We start from the raw sequence: 17,021 nt of genomic DNA, 5'->3' as shown, positions 1-17,021 counted from the left end.
AATGTAATAAGATCTGGCTTCCCATTTCTCACAATATCCAATGGTAGAGTATATCCAGCTATCCAGTAAGCCAAGATGAAGCTGTTTTACCGTGTTTGTAACATAATTGCAGCATTCCTCTAAGAGAAAGATAATAGCCTCCAATTAGTCGTCGTCTCTACCTTTTTTTGCTAACGTCGTAGTTCATTTGCAGTAGATCAAGTAATAATGAAAATACAATCCTCGGATTCCTCAAATGCCATCTTCTTATGTCTAATACGTGCCTTCGTACTATTTTCAGAATCACACTTTATATGAAGCTAGAAAACGAAGAGATGAAAAGATAAGAAGAAACCCCGTCCTTGGACGGCACGAGTGTTCTAACGCTGAAAAAAAGCTTCAATTGATCTATAGAATCTAAACTTTATAGGGAGGCGGAGAAATGCCCTCTTGAAGAGCCTTCAGTCGCAAAGCCAACAACTTGGAGGCGTAGCGAGTCATTGGCAGAAAACCAACCATGATCCACAGGTTAGGCACGCCTGTCTCCCGGTATGCCGTCTTGTACTCGCCCTCCTCATCAATACCCCAAATAGGTCCACACTGGCTGGCAATCTTCTCACCAAGGGTGGCTCGAATGGAATCGATCGTATTGGAGAACCCGGTAGCAAATACAACCAGGTCAAACTCCTTCTCACGACCGCCGTTCAAGATAACCTTGTCCGCGGTGAATTTCTCAATATATCCTGGCTCCACCTTGATGTTGCCATTGATAATTTCCTCGCAGGCACCAGCATCGAAGTAGAATCCACCGTTCCGGGTCTGACCTAGTGTAGAGTTGCCGGTATCGCGCTGGCCGCGCCATGTTCGCAGGCCTCGAGCGTTGAGGGCTTCGAGCAGGGGTCTGTCGAGATCCTCGAGGACCTTGGCTGTGCGTCTGCTGAGTTCCTCACCGGGTCCCACTGGCGTAGAAAAGAAGAGGCGATCCTGTTCTTCGAGATCAGGGAGGTTACCGTGCTCGTCGGGAGCATAACTACCAAGCATGCGGGGGACTGAATGGGTCAAAGACATTACGTAGGTCGGTGAGCGCTGGAGGAGTGTCACGTCAATTCCCAGACGGGCGCACTCGAAAGCAGTGTCAAAGCCCGAGGACGAGGTACCCACGACACAGACCTTTTTTCCGACAAACTCGCGGGCGCTGTCGTGTGCGCTGGAGTGGCGGATCACGCCCCGGAATTCGTCCATGCCAGGAACGGTTGGGGTGTAAGGGACACCACATAGCGACGTGGCCATAATCACCTGCTTGGGGTGGAGTGTCCGGGTCTCCTTGCCCTCTTTGTTGATGGTAATGGTCCATTTACCCTCGGCGTCCTGCTCGGCCTTCACAACCGAAGACTTGGTCCAGACATTGAGCTCCAGTGCGGAGGCATACCACTGCATGTATAGAGCTTGCTTTTGAGCCGGGGTATACGTGGGCCAATGCTGAGGGTATTTGAAGTATGGCAATGCATCTGGCCAGTGTGGGAAATGCAGAGAAAGATATTCGTAACGCTTCTTCCAGATATCTCCGACTTCGTCGCTGCGCTCGATGATCAGGTTTTCCATACCAAGAACCTTGCAACGCACTGCCATAGCGAGACCACTGGTAGAAATGGATTAGCATTATTCAATGGGGTCACTGTGCATTGATCCTTACTTTTGACCACCGCCAATGATCAGAATCTCCGGGTCAACATTATTGATGGCTTCGGATCTCTGGCTAGCCCAGCTAGTGATACCGGTCATGTGTCCATCTGGTGCGGGCTGTTCGGGAAACTGCTTAAGGCCCTCGGCAACAGTATGCATGGTGTAGATTCTCCAGCCATCTTGAGTGAGGACCGCATTTATAACAGCCGAAGCAACAACAAGCTCCGTCTCAAAAGACACAACAAATTGTAAATAAGAGTAGTCGGTGTAAGGGCGGGCGACCGTAGGCACAGGCTCGAGAAACTGGAAACTTCTAGCCTTGGTCTGAGGGAAAAGGTCGGTAGCAGCTTTCAAGATGGCATCTCTGAAGTTGAATGTGCGGAAATCCCAGGTGAACGAGAGCTTGTCACGCCACACTCCTGTACATCGGAGGTGAGTTAAAGTCCAAAAGGTTTCAGATCTTGTTTGGTAATCGTCGTACCATAATCGAGGAACAACCCCGCGAAGGCCTGTGCATCTCCTTCAGACATAGTCTTAGCGAGACGGGCTACAATGCCCTCGGCCTCCTTCTTAGCATCGCAATCGGCGGGGATATCCACACCTAAGATGTCGGTGGTGGGTAGATGGTGATTGTACTTGAAGTCGTACATGAAGTCGTCAGCGACGGGCTTTTGCACCCGGTCGTGGTTGAGTGCAGCACTCTTCGACTCGATGTTGGCCATCGAGACGATGTCGGGGGTAACGGAGTCTTGTACGAAGGGTGCCATTTTCGCGAATTGTGACAGGTGAGATGCTGGCAAGGTCCGTGTTAGGTTGTACTCATGTTCAATCTCATGAAAAGAGGAGTGCATTCGAGCTGGCTGATATACTGCGACCTCCCCAACGACCGACGTGATCGGTATCAACCATGCAGTTGTCAATATATTTCCTATTCGGGAAAGCCTCGGCGAATTTCACCCCCGCTGGGCTGGCGGACTCGCGCGATTTCACCCACATCACATGACCGACGATACCCCATACGATCGGAGATCGACCGATTACTGGATATGGAAACCAGCGGCGAGGCCATGGAGACCGTGCAGCTCTTGTGCCGGCGATCACCAATCCCGCACAAGCAATGATCTGTACGCGGCAAATTTCACTTCCCCCGTGCACGATACACCATTCTTCGGAGTCAGATACGGTTGGCCGGACCGACATTATGGATCTATTTCAGATTAGCCATCAGGGTAGTATATAACCTCGTGTTGGGAAGGTGTAAAGTTGCAATCTATCTCTCGCATCATCGCACTGCTTGCAACACGACGACCACCGTCACATCGTCGAGTAACCAGAATATCACCTCATCATACACCATGACCGTCTCGCCTGGGAACCGCCGCATCAAATTTGCTCTTTTTGGCCTCGGTCGCCTGGGAGTCATTCGTGCCCGTATCCTCGCCTTCCAGCAGCCTCGGATCGAACTCGTCGCCGTTTGCGATACAAAGCCCGGTACTGACAAATGGGCCGCAGAGAATCTGCCCCCATCGGTTAAGCACTTTTCAGAGCCTCAGGAATGCCTGAAGAACAGCGGCGCTGAGGCCGTCCTCATCTGCACCGCAACGGCTACACACGCGCCCTTGATCCTGCAGGCCCTTGACCTGGGCTTGCACGTCATGTGCGAGAAACCCGTCTCTGTGGACATCGCTACTACCCAGGCAGTGGTCGAGAAGGCTGCTTCTAGGCCTGACCTCAAGTTCCTCGTTCCCTTCACTCGCCGATGTAAGTCATACTCGATCCCGTGGTTTGCAGAGCTCAGAGACTGATTAGTGCCAGATGACAAGTCCTACCGCCAGGCTAAGGCCTTGGTAGATAATGGAGACCTAGGTGTGATTCACGCTGTTGAGACGACTGGTATCGATCAGGCAGACCCAAATGGTACGGCTCTAGATTTCCCCAGTCGTTGTCTTATACTGACCGTCCCGTTCAGCCTTTTTCGTGTCCTTTTCCGAGCAGTCTGGCGGCATCTTCCTTGATTTCGGTATCCACACCGTCAGTCTCAGTACTTTCTCCCACCCACACTATCCACTCAACTAACCCGGTACTAGGTCGACGCCGGACGATACCTGTTAGATGTCAAGGCCGGCCTCTCCAACCCCAAGAAGCAAGTAAACAGAGTCATTGCCTTCGGCCAGGTAGCTGTCTATGGGGACTTGGCTAAGTATGGCGACGCCGACAACGCATGGGGCCTCGTGGAATTTGCCAATGGCAAGATTTTCAACACTTACCTCGGTCGCACTCTAACCAGCGGCTTTGAGGACACGACTAGATTGTGCGGCACCAAGGGGCATTCGATCATCAGTGCGAACTCGAATGTTGAGATTCGGGACCATCTCGGGATTCGCACACAGTCTGTGCCTGATGCGTTCACTCTCTTCGATGCCACGTTCCTGGCTGATCTTTCTGAGTTCGCCGATGCCGTGCTTGATAACAAGCCCATGACCTGTCAACCGGAGGATGCCTTCGAGGCGGGCAAGATCTGCGCTGCTTTACAGTACTCCTTCCGCAAGGGTGTACCTGTGTATTTCGACGACGATGGTCTACCCATCATGGAATCCAAATGAGTTATGAAACAATTAGAAATATCTTAAAATAGAAAAAGGAGAATCATCATGGGATAAGTACACTTCATCTACATATTCACAGCACCATAGAACTGAACTAAGTAACAAATTAATCATTACGAACGAGTCTCCGGGCTGTTCACACTGCAGATCTGTGCAACAAAATTAGTTATTGGACGTGACTCCTTTTTACAACCCTCACAACTCATGGCGATTCTATCGCGCCACATGTCCTTGGTGTCCTTGAGCATAATAAGAGATTTTTGTGGTATACCCACCCTACCGCAAGAGATCTATCTATCCTCGTTAGTGCGAGGTTTGCCGCAAGAAAAGCCTTACATATAGAATAAGGCCCTGGGATTGATGTCGTGAATTGCCTCTTCTGTTGTCACCCTGCTTAGTGAGGCCTGTCGTGGGAAGGGTTATGTGAGGTTGTGTCATGTGAGGGACGTCGATTCTTTGGGCTGATGCTATGATTCTAAGATCATTGTAGCTAACCGCCGAGGGGCATGTCATTAGATAGGTCATTTCGTACTAGATAGCTAATATTGAGTCAAGTCATGATAGTTCACGAAATAAACAACCACATTCGAAAGGCGACGCGGTAACAAAAACGTGGGTAGGACAGGATATTCCAGTACGAGTTATCTGCTATTAAAGCCAGCCACGAAACCTTTGCACCCAACCCTTTCACAGCTATGTGTCAGGCTCGAAACCGGCAAAGATGGATCTTTTCCTATTTCATTTTGTCGATGCTAGAAATCGCAGCGACATAACGGTCCGGGTTCATCGGGTCATATGACTTGGATAAAAACGCGGCCATAGCGGGTCAACGGGAATTGCCCATCGTCAGTCCCTTGCAGAATGATCGAAATAGTTTGGTTAGTTTTTGCATCAGACGGGATCGTCACGTCTGCTCGGTGGCCATCGGACTCAGTCACAGTCACGCTGCCCGGGTATGTGCCTTCTTCGAAGAACTGCCACCAGGACGTGGTGACGGTGTTGTTGTCTGGATCGCTAACTGCACCAGCCAGGGTCACAGTCGCCCCAGGATGCGCTTCCACTGTGGTTCTGTTCAGGATCTCAACCGAGGGCGGGTGGTTGGCATCTTCATAGCTCGGTGTCAGTGTCCATTGCATGCGAGCCGCGAAGTCGTTCTGGACGGCCGCGGCCCAACGGTCCGTGGTGTAGTTGTCTACTTCGACGCCAGTCCCGTTCTTCTCGCTTGTCACCATCTCCCACAGATTCGGTGAAGTAGTGTTCTGCGTAGATCGACCGCCCCAACCACCGAGATTGGGGTTGGCCGGGTCCTGAATGCCGGTGGTTATTAGGGGGTTGAAAACCACATTGTCGCCCTCGGACAGAAAGTCGTACGGGTCCAGTGGCTTACAAAAGCTTGACAATGCCGTACTTCGATTGCCGAAAATGTCCTGTGCGTCACCTGGCATAGACTGGCCGTCGAGCCAGGAACGGTAGAGCTTCCCATATGGTCCTGTTTGAATGTTGGCCTTGATCCAGTCACCGGTGAAGTATACGCCATCGTCAGGCAAGCCACGGGTGTTGCCCTGGCCCTTGTCACAGTTGTAGCCCCAGGTGCTGTATCCGGTTTGCAAATTCTCGACGCGGATCTGCGGCCAGTTGACAGAGATGTAGTTCGCATATGCCTCGTCTTGAAAACCGCTAGCGAGGATAACTGCTTTGCTGGATACTGTGTCCTTGGTCTGCGTCCACTGCTGCGAGCCTGAGTATTGCTCCTCGATTGACTTCAAAGCACGGGCAATGGTGTTGGTGCCACCCCATGCCTGCAAGTAGAGCGGCCGCGGGTCTTGGTCCAGCAACAGCGAGCGGATAAGATTAGACCCATCAGTGTCATGGTCCATTTCGCCCTCGAAGTCGATATTGCCGATCTTGACCTTGGACAACAGCTCGTCCGGTGTCGGGTAGAATGGATCGTGGGAAAGCAGATTTGGGAAAACTTCTGCGTATGCTTGGAGGACATTATCTTGGATAGTCCGCGTGCCGGTCCAGCGCCATGTCCACTGAGGGGTGGTGTATTCGCGGTCAGGTAGGAAGAGCTTCGTGCCATTGCCGTCGCCGGACCAGTGAAAGCGGCTAGAGGAGTAGATGATGCCCTGGGTATCAAGTTCGTTGGTGTAGAGTAGGTACCGGATTAGTGAAGCTAGGTCGTCCTGCTCCATGTCAGTCGTGACGACTGTACGCAGCATCGACGACCTGCTGGTAGCATATGCCTGGGCGGCAGTGACTACCAGGCCAATCGCAAGCAGCTGGCGGAAGAACTGCATCTTGCTCAGCTCTATTTATCCGAATACAGCGGTCAATATTGGGTGGGCCCCGGTTCAACCGTACAGTCACTCATCTAGCAAGGTGAGCTCGCCTTTATACTTTGGTTGTAAGACTACTTCAAGGGTTCCAAATTGCCACTTTGGGAGTCCCACATTTAGTCCCTTGGTTGTGGGGGATGTTCGAGCCATGTTGCGGGGAAATCTGGGGAAGGTCGACTATAATGGAAGTTAGTGCCTCCTGAAGATTCCATCGGAGTGCTTAGACTTTCCTCATCTAGACGCAATGCCGAGTCCAACTGCCGCATGATTTAGAGTAGTCTGTTCAGTGCCTCAACTTCCTAATTAACGCACATGAGTTGATCGCTTAATATATAACGCACCGGTTACTTCATAATCTATGAACAGGTTGCGTCTAGCCCACACATGGCACTCGCAAGTACTCATTTGTCCTTCGAAGAAGATATAATTACAAATTATTAAATTAGAAAAATATTCGCCTATATTTTCTAAGTTTTAAAGTTAATATATTTTAAAATATATGTGACCATCCTGCTGGTATACTTGAATTGACTGGCGGTACGCCTTCGGAGTTCTGTAAGCCAACAAATACAAGATGTATCATACTAGGGAGATCGAAAATATGCAGGATTCTACGGAGAAATATATTGGTGGAATCTATATAGGGCATTGGGCCGCCACGTGGGTCGCCATCATGCAGAGTGCGGGGAAATTGTTGCCTGAGGCAACGACCATTAAACTTCGATCGATATCTAGAAGGTTGTGAGATAGACCGATATTCCACCAGACTAAAAAGTCAAATAATTCTGAATCTACGTTTCAGAATGCACTAGTCAGGCCCATATAGCTTCCCGCTGTTGCAAAGATATTCAAGCCAATTAAGTTCATTTACTTACGATTTAGCTTCACGATCACCACCAGGCCGGATAATGTATTTCATATATATAACCATTCATAGTTAAGTATTGAATACATATTCCTAAAATGAGGTTAATGTCTCTCTATCCAGAACTAAAAGGAAAGTTATGTGGAAAGATTTTCTGAAGTTTCACAAAATGAATGTCCTGCTCATTTCCTTCACTCGCTCTTGTTAACTCCCTCTCCCACTCCTTCATCTTCCCCTTCGCCTCCATCTTTGGTCAAAATGGTGTACGGCACAGTACTCCAATGGAGACTGCCATATGAGGTAATTAAAAGAATCCAAATGATCCCGGCTTCGATCAGGTTGAAAAGGATTGGTGAATCGATTGTCGCGACTTCTATGCTTGGACAGATCTGCTTTTCAACGCACCCTGGTCAATTTGATCCAAATCGCCTGTCATCCTCCGCCCCCAACTTCGAGCGTCTTACTAAGTTCGAGAAAAAGGGCTCCTTAGCCCGTTGAAGATGTCGTTATTGGGGAAGCCCCTCCCCTAGAGGAGGCGGCGCAGTCAAACGTCATGGTAGATGACCAAGGGAACAGGGGACATTGATGCCATGGAGCTCTAGGGCGCTATGGGAATGGGCGAGGCGGGGCGACCCTACTCTTGGTTCTATGATGACAAACAATTTAGTGACTCGACGTCAGGTAACATCCTTTTATTCCTCCCTGGTTCGAATGGTAACGCCTAATTGGCACGCATGTGCCAATTATAACCGTCATTACGAGTGTGGCCAATGTACCGGGACTTTTACTGGATATTGCTTCCCTGCCTTACAAATCCAGGGTCGACGACGCGATGATCAAAGAAGATCTCCTCCCACATGAAATGGAGGGAATGGAGGCAATTCCGTCTGAGTTCACCGTGGTCCAAGTTATTATTCATATGCATGATGGCTCAGGACCAGCGATAGAATGGAAGGCTAGTGGGTTCACAGTACCTGGATACATAAAGGACGAACGCTGCGACGCCATTCATATGGAACTCTCTACGGTCCACGCCTCGGAAAAGTCTTGAACACCAACCAGGACAACGCCAGCATCCAAACTCCCGGATCTCTTATATTCGGGATCAATAAAGCGCCGATCAAAAGGTCCATCAACGCAATCGCGAATCTTAAGGCTAACGACATTGCAGTTGCGAGATGGTTCCCGCTTTTGCTCAAATTACGTTGGATTTCGATAACGTTAAAAGTAAGAAGAATATATGCAAGACAGACTTTAACGAGAAAAAGTACCTGAATATAACGCCTATTCCGCTGACAAGATCACGGTCGAAAAGGTGATACGGTTTCACCGGGAATTTACCGACTTACTGCCTCGCCCACTCGCACTAAGAGAGATGGTGAATCACAAATGGGCAGAAACCGTGAAGACTCGAGGCAAATATCTGGCCGAAATACACGATTGGGTGGAAACGCGTCTCGGGTGGCAGATCGACTTCGAACGGTTTCACTATGGACCTCCTGAATTTGCCCACATCTTTCATTGATCCAAACATTATCCAATCTGCGTTGCGGTATCTCCTTCAGCTAAAACAGTGGGATGGCGAACAGGTCACCGCGTTTCATTCAAGGCGTAATACAAAGGCGGGTTGCATATTGCAAAGATTTCCGGGATGTGGCAAGACCACAGATTTGGCCGCCATCGCAATCTTCGTGTATCATTGTGGGTTTGCTGTGGCCGCTGTAACTGGTGCAATTGCTTGCAGTCCCCTTACAGTGACAGGACCCAGTGCCAAAGAATTGACAGATAGGTGAATATGCAGATTAATAACCCGTATTTCAGCTGGGAGACCCATAGAGGAAGAGAAACAAACCTTATCTCCCTCTTATACGTTTGGGATAACCCTGACACACCCACTAGTTCAGGGGTGAGACTACCGAGGGTTACTACACACGCATTTCATCTCCGATTGCCCCAGCCGCGCTGGGCCGGTGAAATGTCCATCTTTTTCGATCTAACCGCGGGCCCAACCCCCCCACCACCATGGGTGGCGCGCATTCGGTGCCGCCGTTGGAGCCCCTCACCTGCCTGCGGACGCGACTGCCCCTGAGATAAAAGCTTTGGTGCCTATGGGAAAGCGATCGTGATTATCGCAGATGAGGATGGCCAAGCCACAGAGCCTGACGCCATCATCCCCCTAGTCTCTCTCATACCATCGTTGGAATGATCAGAGGGTGAGATCAGCATCCGCTCCCACCATTATTTAGAACAGCGAGTGAATCTCCTGGGTACAATTAATTCGGCACTCAGATCGGGAAATCAATGTTCTACCGACTACGTTCTGCACGATTCCCAGTGATTATTGTCTCTAGTCAATTTCGTATGCGTCCCGGGCTTTTAAAGTTGCCTTCTAACTTTACCTATGAAGGAAAGATGATCTACGATCCATCTATCCAATCAATCACGCTAAATCCTATCATTTCTCAGACACTTCTTGAATCGCTTAAGCTCAAAACCAACGGTTCAAAAGTGGGATAGAGCTTATTGAGCTTAACGTAAAGATGGGGAGACGGTGATCAACCCTACAACACATTCAAGATCCAATGCCCGCAACGTTGCGGTATTTATCTTATTACTGGAAACGCAACTAATGGGTTTTATTGCTGTATCCTACCGACTTATGCCGATTTAAAAAGGCTTACGTCGACTCAATGCTCAATATATGGAATAAACTCGACATTGCTTGCGAGGACATGGTTTCCGTATGTATGGTGGATGGAATGCAGGGCAACCCAGCTGATGTCGTCATCATCGACTGAGGTGTTACCTCTGGAGAACCGAGTGACTTGGGCTTTGGTTTTGATTAACGTCTCGCTAACGTCGCTGACGCACGCATATATCGCATTGTGGTTGCGAATGGCCAGATAATCAACAACAGTGGACTTGACGGTGACGAAAGCAAGGAGTGAGTGCCTCCGGTGATGTTGATTCATTGGAAGAACATACTGGACAATTATCTGATTCGTTAATGCGCTCATTCTCTCCTTGCTCTACCTGATGCTGTCGAGGACAGAGGTCAATGCCGCGGTCTTGAATAGCTCTGCAGTCGATAGTTCTGTTAATTGGTAACCATAACTTCATGACAGCCAGGAAAGCAAACGGAAAAAGTAATAACAATAACGATGATGATTATCATCATCATCGTTATTTTGAGAATCCGGAAAAAGACCTGTATTTACATCTTAGGTCCCACATATACAGGCCTTTGTTTCGTTGACTTGAAGATATGGAACTAAAGGCACCTGGACAATATCCGAGGTTCAGATATAAGGATCATTGCTGAGGGAGATGGTTCAGCGTACTAGGGTGAAAACTCAAGGATGTGACCTTGCATTATTATTATAGTACTAGTTGCAACATAAGGTTCAAGATTGTCGTCAACAAATCTACAACTTATATTCTCTCAAGTGCCTATCTACCGTTTCACAAATACAACTTTCCTGGCTAGCCAACAGCCAATCGTAACACTAGTAATATCACCATGGTCAGCGCGCTGGAATACTACTGTCCAGTTCCCGGGTGCCGGCGCATCTAAGCCTCGTGGACATGAAAGCATCCATATATCTTCCCCAATATATCGCATAAGGTGAGGTGGTCCTTGACCGAGGTATCCTTCAAAATGCCCATATAACATACCCCCTGCGCCACGGCAACGAAAGGTGGAGTCGATTTCAGCACAGTAATATTCGCCGAGATAATCGTCTTTATGTGGTGGATAGCCAGTAGCAACACGCTTGACATCGAGGACACGATTGTCTACCAAGCGACGGAGCTTGGGTATGCCACCATCGATTATGCCAACCGTATTATTCGATCCGGCTTCGTTCTCTCCAGCACAGATCAATGTTTCGTCGGAGCCCGCATAGGAAACGATTACATGGCCTTGACCACCATGCCTAATCTCAACAACCAGCTGTGCATCCGGGTCGTAAAAGGTGCCAAACCAATCCGGGGATGGATTGACAGGGTCAGATTGAGGAACATGGCTTGGAAATATGTCCAGAACACTTTTCATAATATCCTGGGCTGCCCCTTCTGCATCAGCCTGATGGTTGAGCATAACCACAACTGCGACCTTTTCTGATGGAGCCTGGATTCTATGGAGACGAAATCCACGAAGAGCACCACCATGGCCGATCGTAGCCATGCCTCTGATAGTAACATGTTTGAGGCCGTATCCATATTGTGCAACTGTGCCATCCTTGAACGACTGCTGTTGCGCGATCGCCCGATACACACTTTTCTCTTCATCCCAGCAAGTCTGTAAATAATGCTCATATGCAATCATGTCCTTAAGGGAAGCGACAACCCCTGCATCGCCAGACCATTGCATGCGATTGATGGCTGGAATGAACCCAGAGGACTCGGTCCCTTCATACCCAACACAAGGTGGTGGAAGATTAGCGTTGTCTGCACACAAGCGCGCCGTTTTCATCTGAGCCGGCAGGAAGAGCCTTTCGGTAAGTAGGGCGCTCAGCGTTTGCCCACTCACGTTCTCAATAAGTCGAGCGAGAATGTAGAAGTTCAAGTTACAATAGGAGTACTGTGTCCCGGGTTCAAAGTGCAGGGACTTTGTCCTCTCCAGAGCCTTCTTGGCGTCTTCTTCGAGTCGAAATACACCATCAGGATGCGCACCCCAGAACATGGACATAGCCCAGTAGTCTCGAATTCCAGACTGGTTATGGCATAGATGCTCTAGTTCAAGTGCGGTGTTTGTAGTGAGGTCGGGATGGAGCATTTGGTGAAGTGCGTCCGAAAACTGCCGAGATACGTTGCCCCGCTTCACCATCTCAGGCGTGGGGTTGCGCTCCAGATCTTTCAGGATCATGCACACCATTTGTTTCGTGATCGAACATATTGGCATTAACGTAGATGTGGTCATGGGCACCAGATTTTGCATATCAGCGTAGCCCCAAACGTGCTCGCCGAGGAGTTCGCCATTGCTCAATACGGCAAGCGCTCCGCCCGGTCCTCGATAGCGAGATGGGATGTTCTCGAGGATATCATGAATTGTTTTATACACTAATATTGAATCGTCCTTAGTACCCTTCAAGACCTCATGAAGTGGCTGATTGCTTACTGTTTTAAAATGCAAGTGTGGTTCGTTCCTAGTGTTGTGGACAGCAAATTCGATGGTTCCTAACGAGGTCCAACTGCGGAGACAAAGGATGCTTGATAAATGTGTATCAGAATTTTGGCACTAACTCGTAATGGTGCCCGAACCTAACCATTCTTGATATCCTGGCCAATATCAGCAAAAACTAACTTCGATCTACTTGACTCCGGTGGTGCCTCTATGGTGCCTGTGCCCTATCACTCTTTTAGGGTTCCTCCACACGGTAAGTATTCAATGATGGATCATGGGCATTCAAGCATGAGCAGCTAAACTATATATGTAGAATTCTAATATTTTCTAAAGTTGTTCTTATAGATAATAGATAGCACCTCTTATATATATTAACTGCGAAAGATTACAAATCAGGTATGCCTAGCATCAGTATTAAAGCTTATGACTGCATCAACCCCCAGCAAAACTTCTTCCTTGAGGCAGGGAGGCAGCTATTCACCGCCAAAGATACTTCCTGCGCCTCTCACAGCTGCTATGCTAGACAAGGCCGCCTTGTTCTACAGATTAGATACATCTTCTTTCGGAGCGACCACACAGTTCGCGACAGACAGTTAGTGAGCTTGGCCTGCGGCTATTGTCGACCTAGAAGATCTTAAGCGGATAGTAACAACGCTATACAAGATTAAGGAAGGGGGTAATTACACCTGGCATTATATTCCGTGTCATGCGAATTTCTGAAACAAGAAAAGCACTAGCACTGAAAAAGCCCTGCTCATGGCAAACCGAGCTTAGAATGACGCGAGCAATGCCCCCGTAATCAACATTCAGATATTTAAATAGAAGAGAAAAATATGCAGCTCCAACCAATAGCGAAAGGGAAAAGGTGATATCCATTGATTGCCCGAGCCACCCGTCGGCCATGGCATTGAGCCCCAGCCCGACTACACAAAGAAAAGCTAAAAGATAAAACTCAGAAAGAAAGACTGCTTCTCTCCAGTCATCTGTGGTATTCTAATAAATGCCGCATAAGGGCATTAGTACTGGCTGACATCCTATATAATTATGAATGTGGCAAAGAGCCCAATCGAGGCCCCCTTTTTTGGTGTTATTTATTACTTACATTATCTCCCTCTCGCCATATAGCTGTTACTGAATCATCCCCCATGCCATAAGACAGGATGAATCAGGTTCTAACCATTCTTGTTCTGTATCTATCAGCGTTGGCTGTTGGTCTAGGCCTTCCCATGCCTGGTTCAAAATCTCCTTCTCCACCCCCCGACCAAAACCGCTCGCCAAGCCCCTCACAAATCGATCCTGCAGCAACAGCAGCAGCTATAGTATCGAATTTGCACAGGAGTTGTGGGAACTTTGCAATTGTCGCCTCGTCAGAGGACGTCCCTGGGTCACCATCTAGCGCTGGGACGCCAAGCAGCGCTGGGACGCCAAGCAGCGCTGGATCGCCAGGCAGTCCTGGGTCACCAAACAGCCCTGGGTCACCAGGCAGTTCAGGGTCATCAGGTCCTTGGTCACCGGCCAGTCCTGCCAGTCCTCGGTCACCAGCCCAGCGTATGCGTCGCGCAGATGACTCACCACCGGCATTCCTCGTGGCAGACTGCACCAATCATCTTGGCCAACGACACAAGGTCAACCTGAATCTGAATAGATGTTTCGGTTGGGATACAGACAATGTCAGATTCACAGTACAGCAGAAGTATGTCTCTTGCTTGGTTATAGCTATTTAGTGCTATAGCAGGCGTACCATGTGCAGTTTTATGAGCAATGGTTAATGGAAGTAGTGGATATGGAATTGAGAGAGGCGGCTGCATTAGGTGTTCATACCGACTAGGAAGACATCTAACCGATCCTGGTTCAATCTCCTGTACCTGCAGGACATTCCCGCATCTGGCCCCAAACCATCACGTCCAGCTCTCCACAGGCAAGTGTTCTCTGGGCTATGCAATATCTTTCTTACTGACGGATCCGGTAGCTGGTGTCATCCAATATAACTCCGGGCCTGGGCGTTTAAGCTGCCATGGAGCGTATGGGAATGACTTAGGACCTGCTTAATTGTGCATTGCCTCATATTTCAGAAGATATGGTGGAATATAATGATCGATCAGGATTCTACATGTTTGTTGTGTAGGGGAAGAACACTCGCAAGTAACTCGAACTCGAAATTTAGGAAAGGCAGCCTGGTGTAGCACATTGTCGTTTGGTGATACTAAGTATCCTCAATCAGTTCACGTATTCTCAGCTCGGTATCCCCAGCACCTTGCGGTATGAGTCCTAATTTTGCTGGAGGCTATTCGACGTATACTCAATGATCTGCCTGTACAATTATCGTGTAGAGCAAGGCATGGAATAAAGCTGAGCCTACCTATGAGAAGATCCATGTCATCCGGTGCCGAACCTTTGGTCCAACGAATTTATCCACGCTAGGTTAAGCTGTCCAGCATTGTGTGATCCTCAATTCCCCAGGAACACTTCATAGGTAAAGACCATCAGAAAACCGTGCAATCTGCTGCTGTCCTGACAGAGGTCCTTATCCTTCAATCTAGCCCCAAGCACGACGCCATTTCCGTACAGTGTACACGTGATCCAAGCTTCCTGGGGAGGAATGTCCGCAACGACCATCATGGCTTTGGGGGCATTGGCAAAGTCGTATGAAATAACAGGTGATAGGACAAAGGCCCGACAACCGTTCGACAAGGCAAACATGCTGAAGTCCCTGCCACATCTTGCAGGGGTAAATAAAACGGATGAGCCTGTTTGGTGGAGATTGAGAGCGTGAGATGAGAACGGACAGCCTGCTTTATCTTCTCTGGAGAAGCGAAGACAGGAGGTCCATGATTGCTTTGTTATGATACTCATGAAATAAGTTCCTGTCCAAAGCGAGTTAGATGGGTATTCGAAGGTCAATACATCAGATATATTTGCTTAGCCAACCTACAATAGAAATACTAAGAACCAAGCTCGATTATACACCGACAGGAGACAAGTTCCCTACTTCCCCAGCGTAGCCAAATGCAACGGCTTCCGCATAATTGAATTCATCAACAGGGCTATCTCCAGCCAAGCAGACATACCAGCACAAGTAAACGATGATGGCAAGCGATGCAGTAGGAGCGGTTTCCGGCCCCGCTAGCCGTGTCATCATATCTCCGTGGATCAAAGATCGATAGGTAGTTAGAGAAAGGTTATAAATGTGAAACTAAAAGGTTACTATATAACATAGGCTCTTTATTTCAGGTTCACGTAAGTTCTTGATGGCTCCGTCAGTCATTTTTCAAGAACCAGGGCCTTACACCCGTCGCGTTTACCTCGTGACTCCACATAACCCCAATCGTGACATATTGTAAGCCCTGGGCTGAAGTCGCGTTTTTATTAATGTGACATGCAGTCACTTTATCCTTTGTATGCCCGGACCAGTATTTACATCTCGTCATATGTGTAATTTTAGCAAGGCACTAAAAGCCCGCAAGTCAAATAGAGAACCGTTGGCGACACAGGGGTATCCGGACAGTGTTTGTGGTAATTTCAGTACCCATGTCGATATATGCATTCGTCGTAGGTATGTACTTGGATCATTTAGCTCACCCAGAGTAGGCTAGTATATTTTCCAACAACTTTCGTAGGCTTAAAGACCATCACTAGCGGCGCCTATCTAAAAAGCAAAGCGTCCACTGCTGCGATGGATACTGCTCACCGTGGGATGTAACGAACTTGATGAACCGATAAGCCGAACGGACGGGCGTGGGGAAACAGCCGGTATGTGGAGTATATATGCTCATCCCATTTCAAGTACGTGTAGACGTCCGTGAATTGCAGAGGAAAGGAATGAGTTCGTCGGTAACGTAGTAAACAAAGCCTCTTGCTCCGAAGACAACAAGATCAAATGATGATGCATGGGTCAGTGAATTGGGTGATATTTGTGATTATATGTAGCAGTCATTTTTCGTGAAAACTCACATAGGCCCCGAATGGTATTCAGGATATTGCTCATGTCTGAATGAATCCATGAGTGCCGAGTGCAGTGGTCGAATCCCACATTCATGCCTTGAGGAGGTGTATTACTGCCCATAACGATGGTATGTGGGTCTAGAGGTCGGCCCCCACTGTATGCCTCTAGAGTAGCCAGAGCGAGCGATGCTCCTTGTATCCCGAAGAGATTCCTTTTGGTTTCTATAGAGCATTTCTAAATTACTTCGCTTCGTTAAAGATAGGTAATTCGAGCCTGACGAGCACTGTGAATGTATGTTCCAAACATAGTAACGTGCAACTCGAGTGAGAAGGCCATATAGCAGTAGTCGGTGGATCTAAGCTGCGATGAAAGTTGATACTGCTTCGTGATACGTCAGGGGGGCATTTGTTTGAGTCCTCATGTGTAAAATCGGTTCGCACTCATCTTTGGTAGTGCACGATGTCGCTTATTGTTCTTGTTA

At 48.6% G+C, this 17,021-nt stretch overlaps 7 protein-coding genes across 7 annotated transcripts; 3 read left to right on the top strand and 4 right to left on the bottom strand.

Moving 5' to 3' along the window:
• Nucleotides 1-396: 396 nt before the first annotated feature.
• Nucleotides 397-2,603, bottom strand: F9C07_2287121 (putative flavin-containing monooxygenase; the record flags this gene model as incomplete). Its single annotated transcript, XM_041295517.2, has 3 exons — nt 2,144-2,603; nt 1,673-2,081; nt 397-1,618 (listed from the first exon to the last, which is right to left on the bottom strand). Exons 1-3 carry the CDS (start codon nt 2,511-2,513, stop codon nt 397-399), a joined length of 2,001 nt encoding a protein of 666 aa, XP_041151491.2. The 5' UTR covers nt 2,514-2,603.
• A 414-nt stretch (nt 2,604-3,017) lies between these two features.
• On the top strand, nt 3,018-4,265 carry F9C07_12443 (putative NAD binding Rossmann fold oxidoreductase; the record flags this gene model as incomplete). The annotated part of the gene is made up of 4 exons (XM_041295506.1): nt 3,018-3,423; nt 3,478-3,579; nt 3,632-3,693; nt 3,750-4,265. 4 exons carry the CDS (start codon nt 3,018-3,020, stop codon nt 4,263-4,265), a joined length of 1,086 nt encoding a protein of 361 aa, XP_041151492.1.
• Nucleotides 4,266-4,333: 68 nt separating this feature from the next.
• On the bottom strand, nt 4,334-4,516 carry F9C07_12442 (uncharacterized protein; the record flags this gene model as incomplete). Its single annotated transcript, XM_071507835.1, has 2 exons — nt 4,334-4,362; nt 4,390-4,516. The coding sequence occupies 2 exons, from the start codon at nt 4,514-4,516 to the stop codon at nt 4,334-4,336; spliced, it is 156 nt and encodes a 51-aa protein (XP_071367264.1).
• A 543-nt stretch (nt 4,517-5,059) lies between these two features.
• On the bottom strand, nt 5,060-6,568 carry F9C07_2287119 (uncharacterized protein; the record flags this gene model as incomplete). The annotated part of the gene is made up of 1 exon (XM_041287620.1): nt 5,060-6,568. The coding sequence occupies one exon, from the start codon at nt 6,566-6,568 to the stop codon at nt 5,060-5,062; it is 1,509 nt and encodes a 502-aa protein (XP_041151493.1).
• Nucleotides 6,569-8,304: 1,736 nt separating this feature from the next.
• Nucleotides 8,305-8,523, top strand: F9C07_12440 (uncharacterized protein; the record flags this gene model as incomplete). Its single annotated transcript, XM_071507834.1, has 1 exon — nt 8,305-8,523. The coding sequence occupies one exon, from the start codon at nt 8,305-8,307 to the stop codon at nt 8,521-8,523; it is 219 nt and encodes a 72-aa protein (XP_071367263.1).
• Nucleotides 8,524-10,882: 2,359 nt separating this feature from the next.
• On the bottom strand, nt 10,883-12,675 carry F9C07_2287117 (glycine d-alanine aminopeptidase). Its single transcript, XM_071510880.1, has 2 exons — nt 12,592-12,675; nt 10,883-12,533 (listed from the first exon to the last, which is right to left on the bottom strand). Coding segments are annotated over exons 1-2 (1,608 nt in total). The 5' UTR covers nt 12,593-12,675; the 3' UTR covers nt 10,883-10,926.
• Nucleotides 12,676-13,823: 1,148 nt separating this feature from the next.
• F9C07_2287116 (uncharacterized protein) lies at nt 13,824-14,321 on the top strand (the record flags this gene model as incomplete). Its single annotated transcript, XM_071510879.1, has 1 exon — nt 13,824-14,321. The coding sequence occupies one exon, from the start codon at nt 13,824-13,826 to the stop codon at nt 14,319-14,321; it is 498 nt and encodes a 165-aa protein (XP_071367261.1).
• Between the last annotated feature and the right edge of the window lie 2,700 nt (nt 14,322-17,021).

Source organism: Aspergillus flavus, chromosome 8, assembly GCF_009017415.1.
Source record: "Aspergillus flavus chromosome 8, complete sequence".
NCBI classification, from domain to species: Eukaryota; Fungi; Ascomycota; class Eurotiomycetes; order Eurotiales; family Aspergillaceae; genus Aspergillus; species Aspergillus flavus.
Note: the sequence above shows the minus strand (reverse complement) of the source record. Positions and strands in the feature narration are given on the sequence as shown.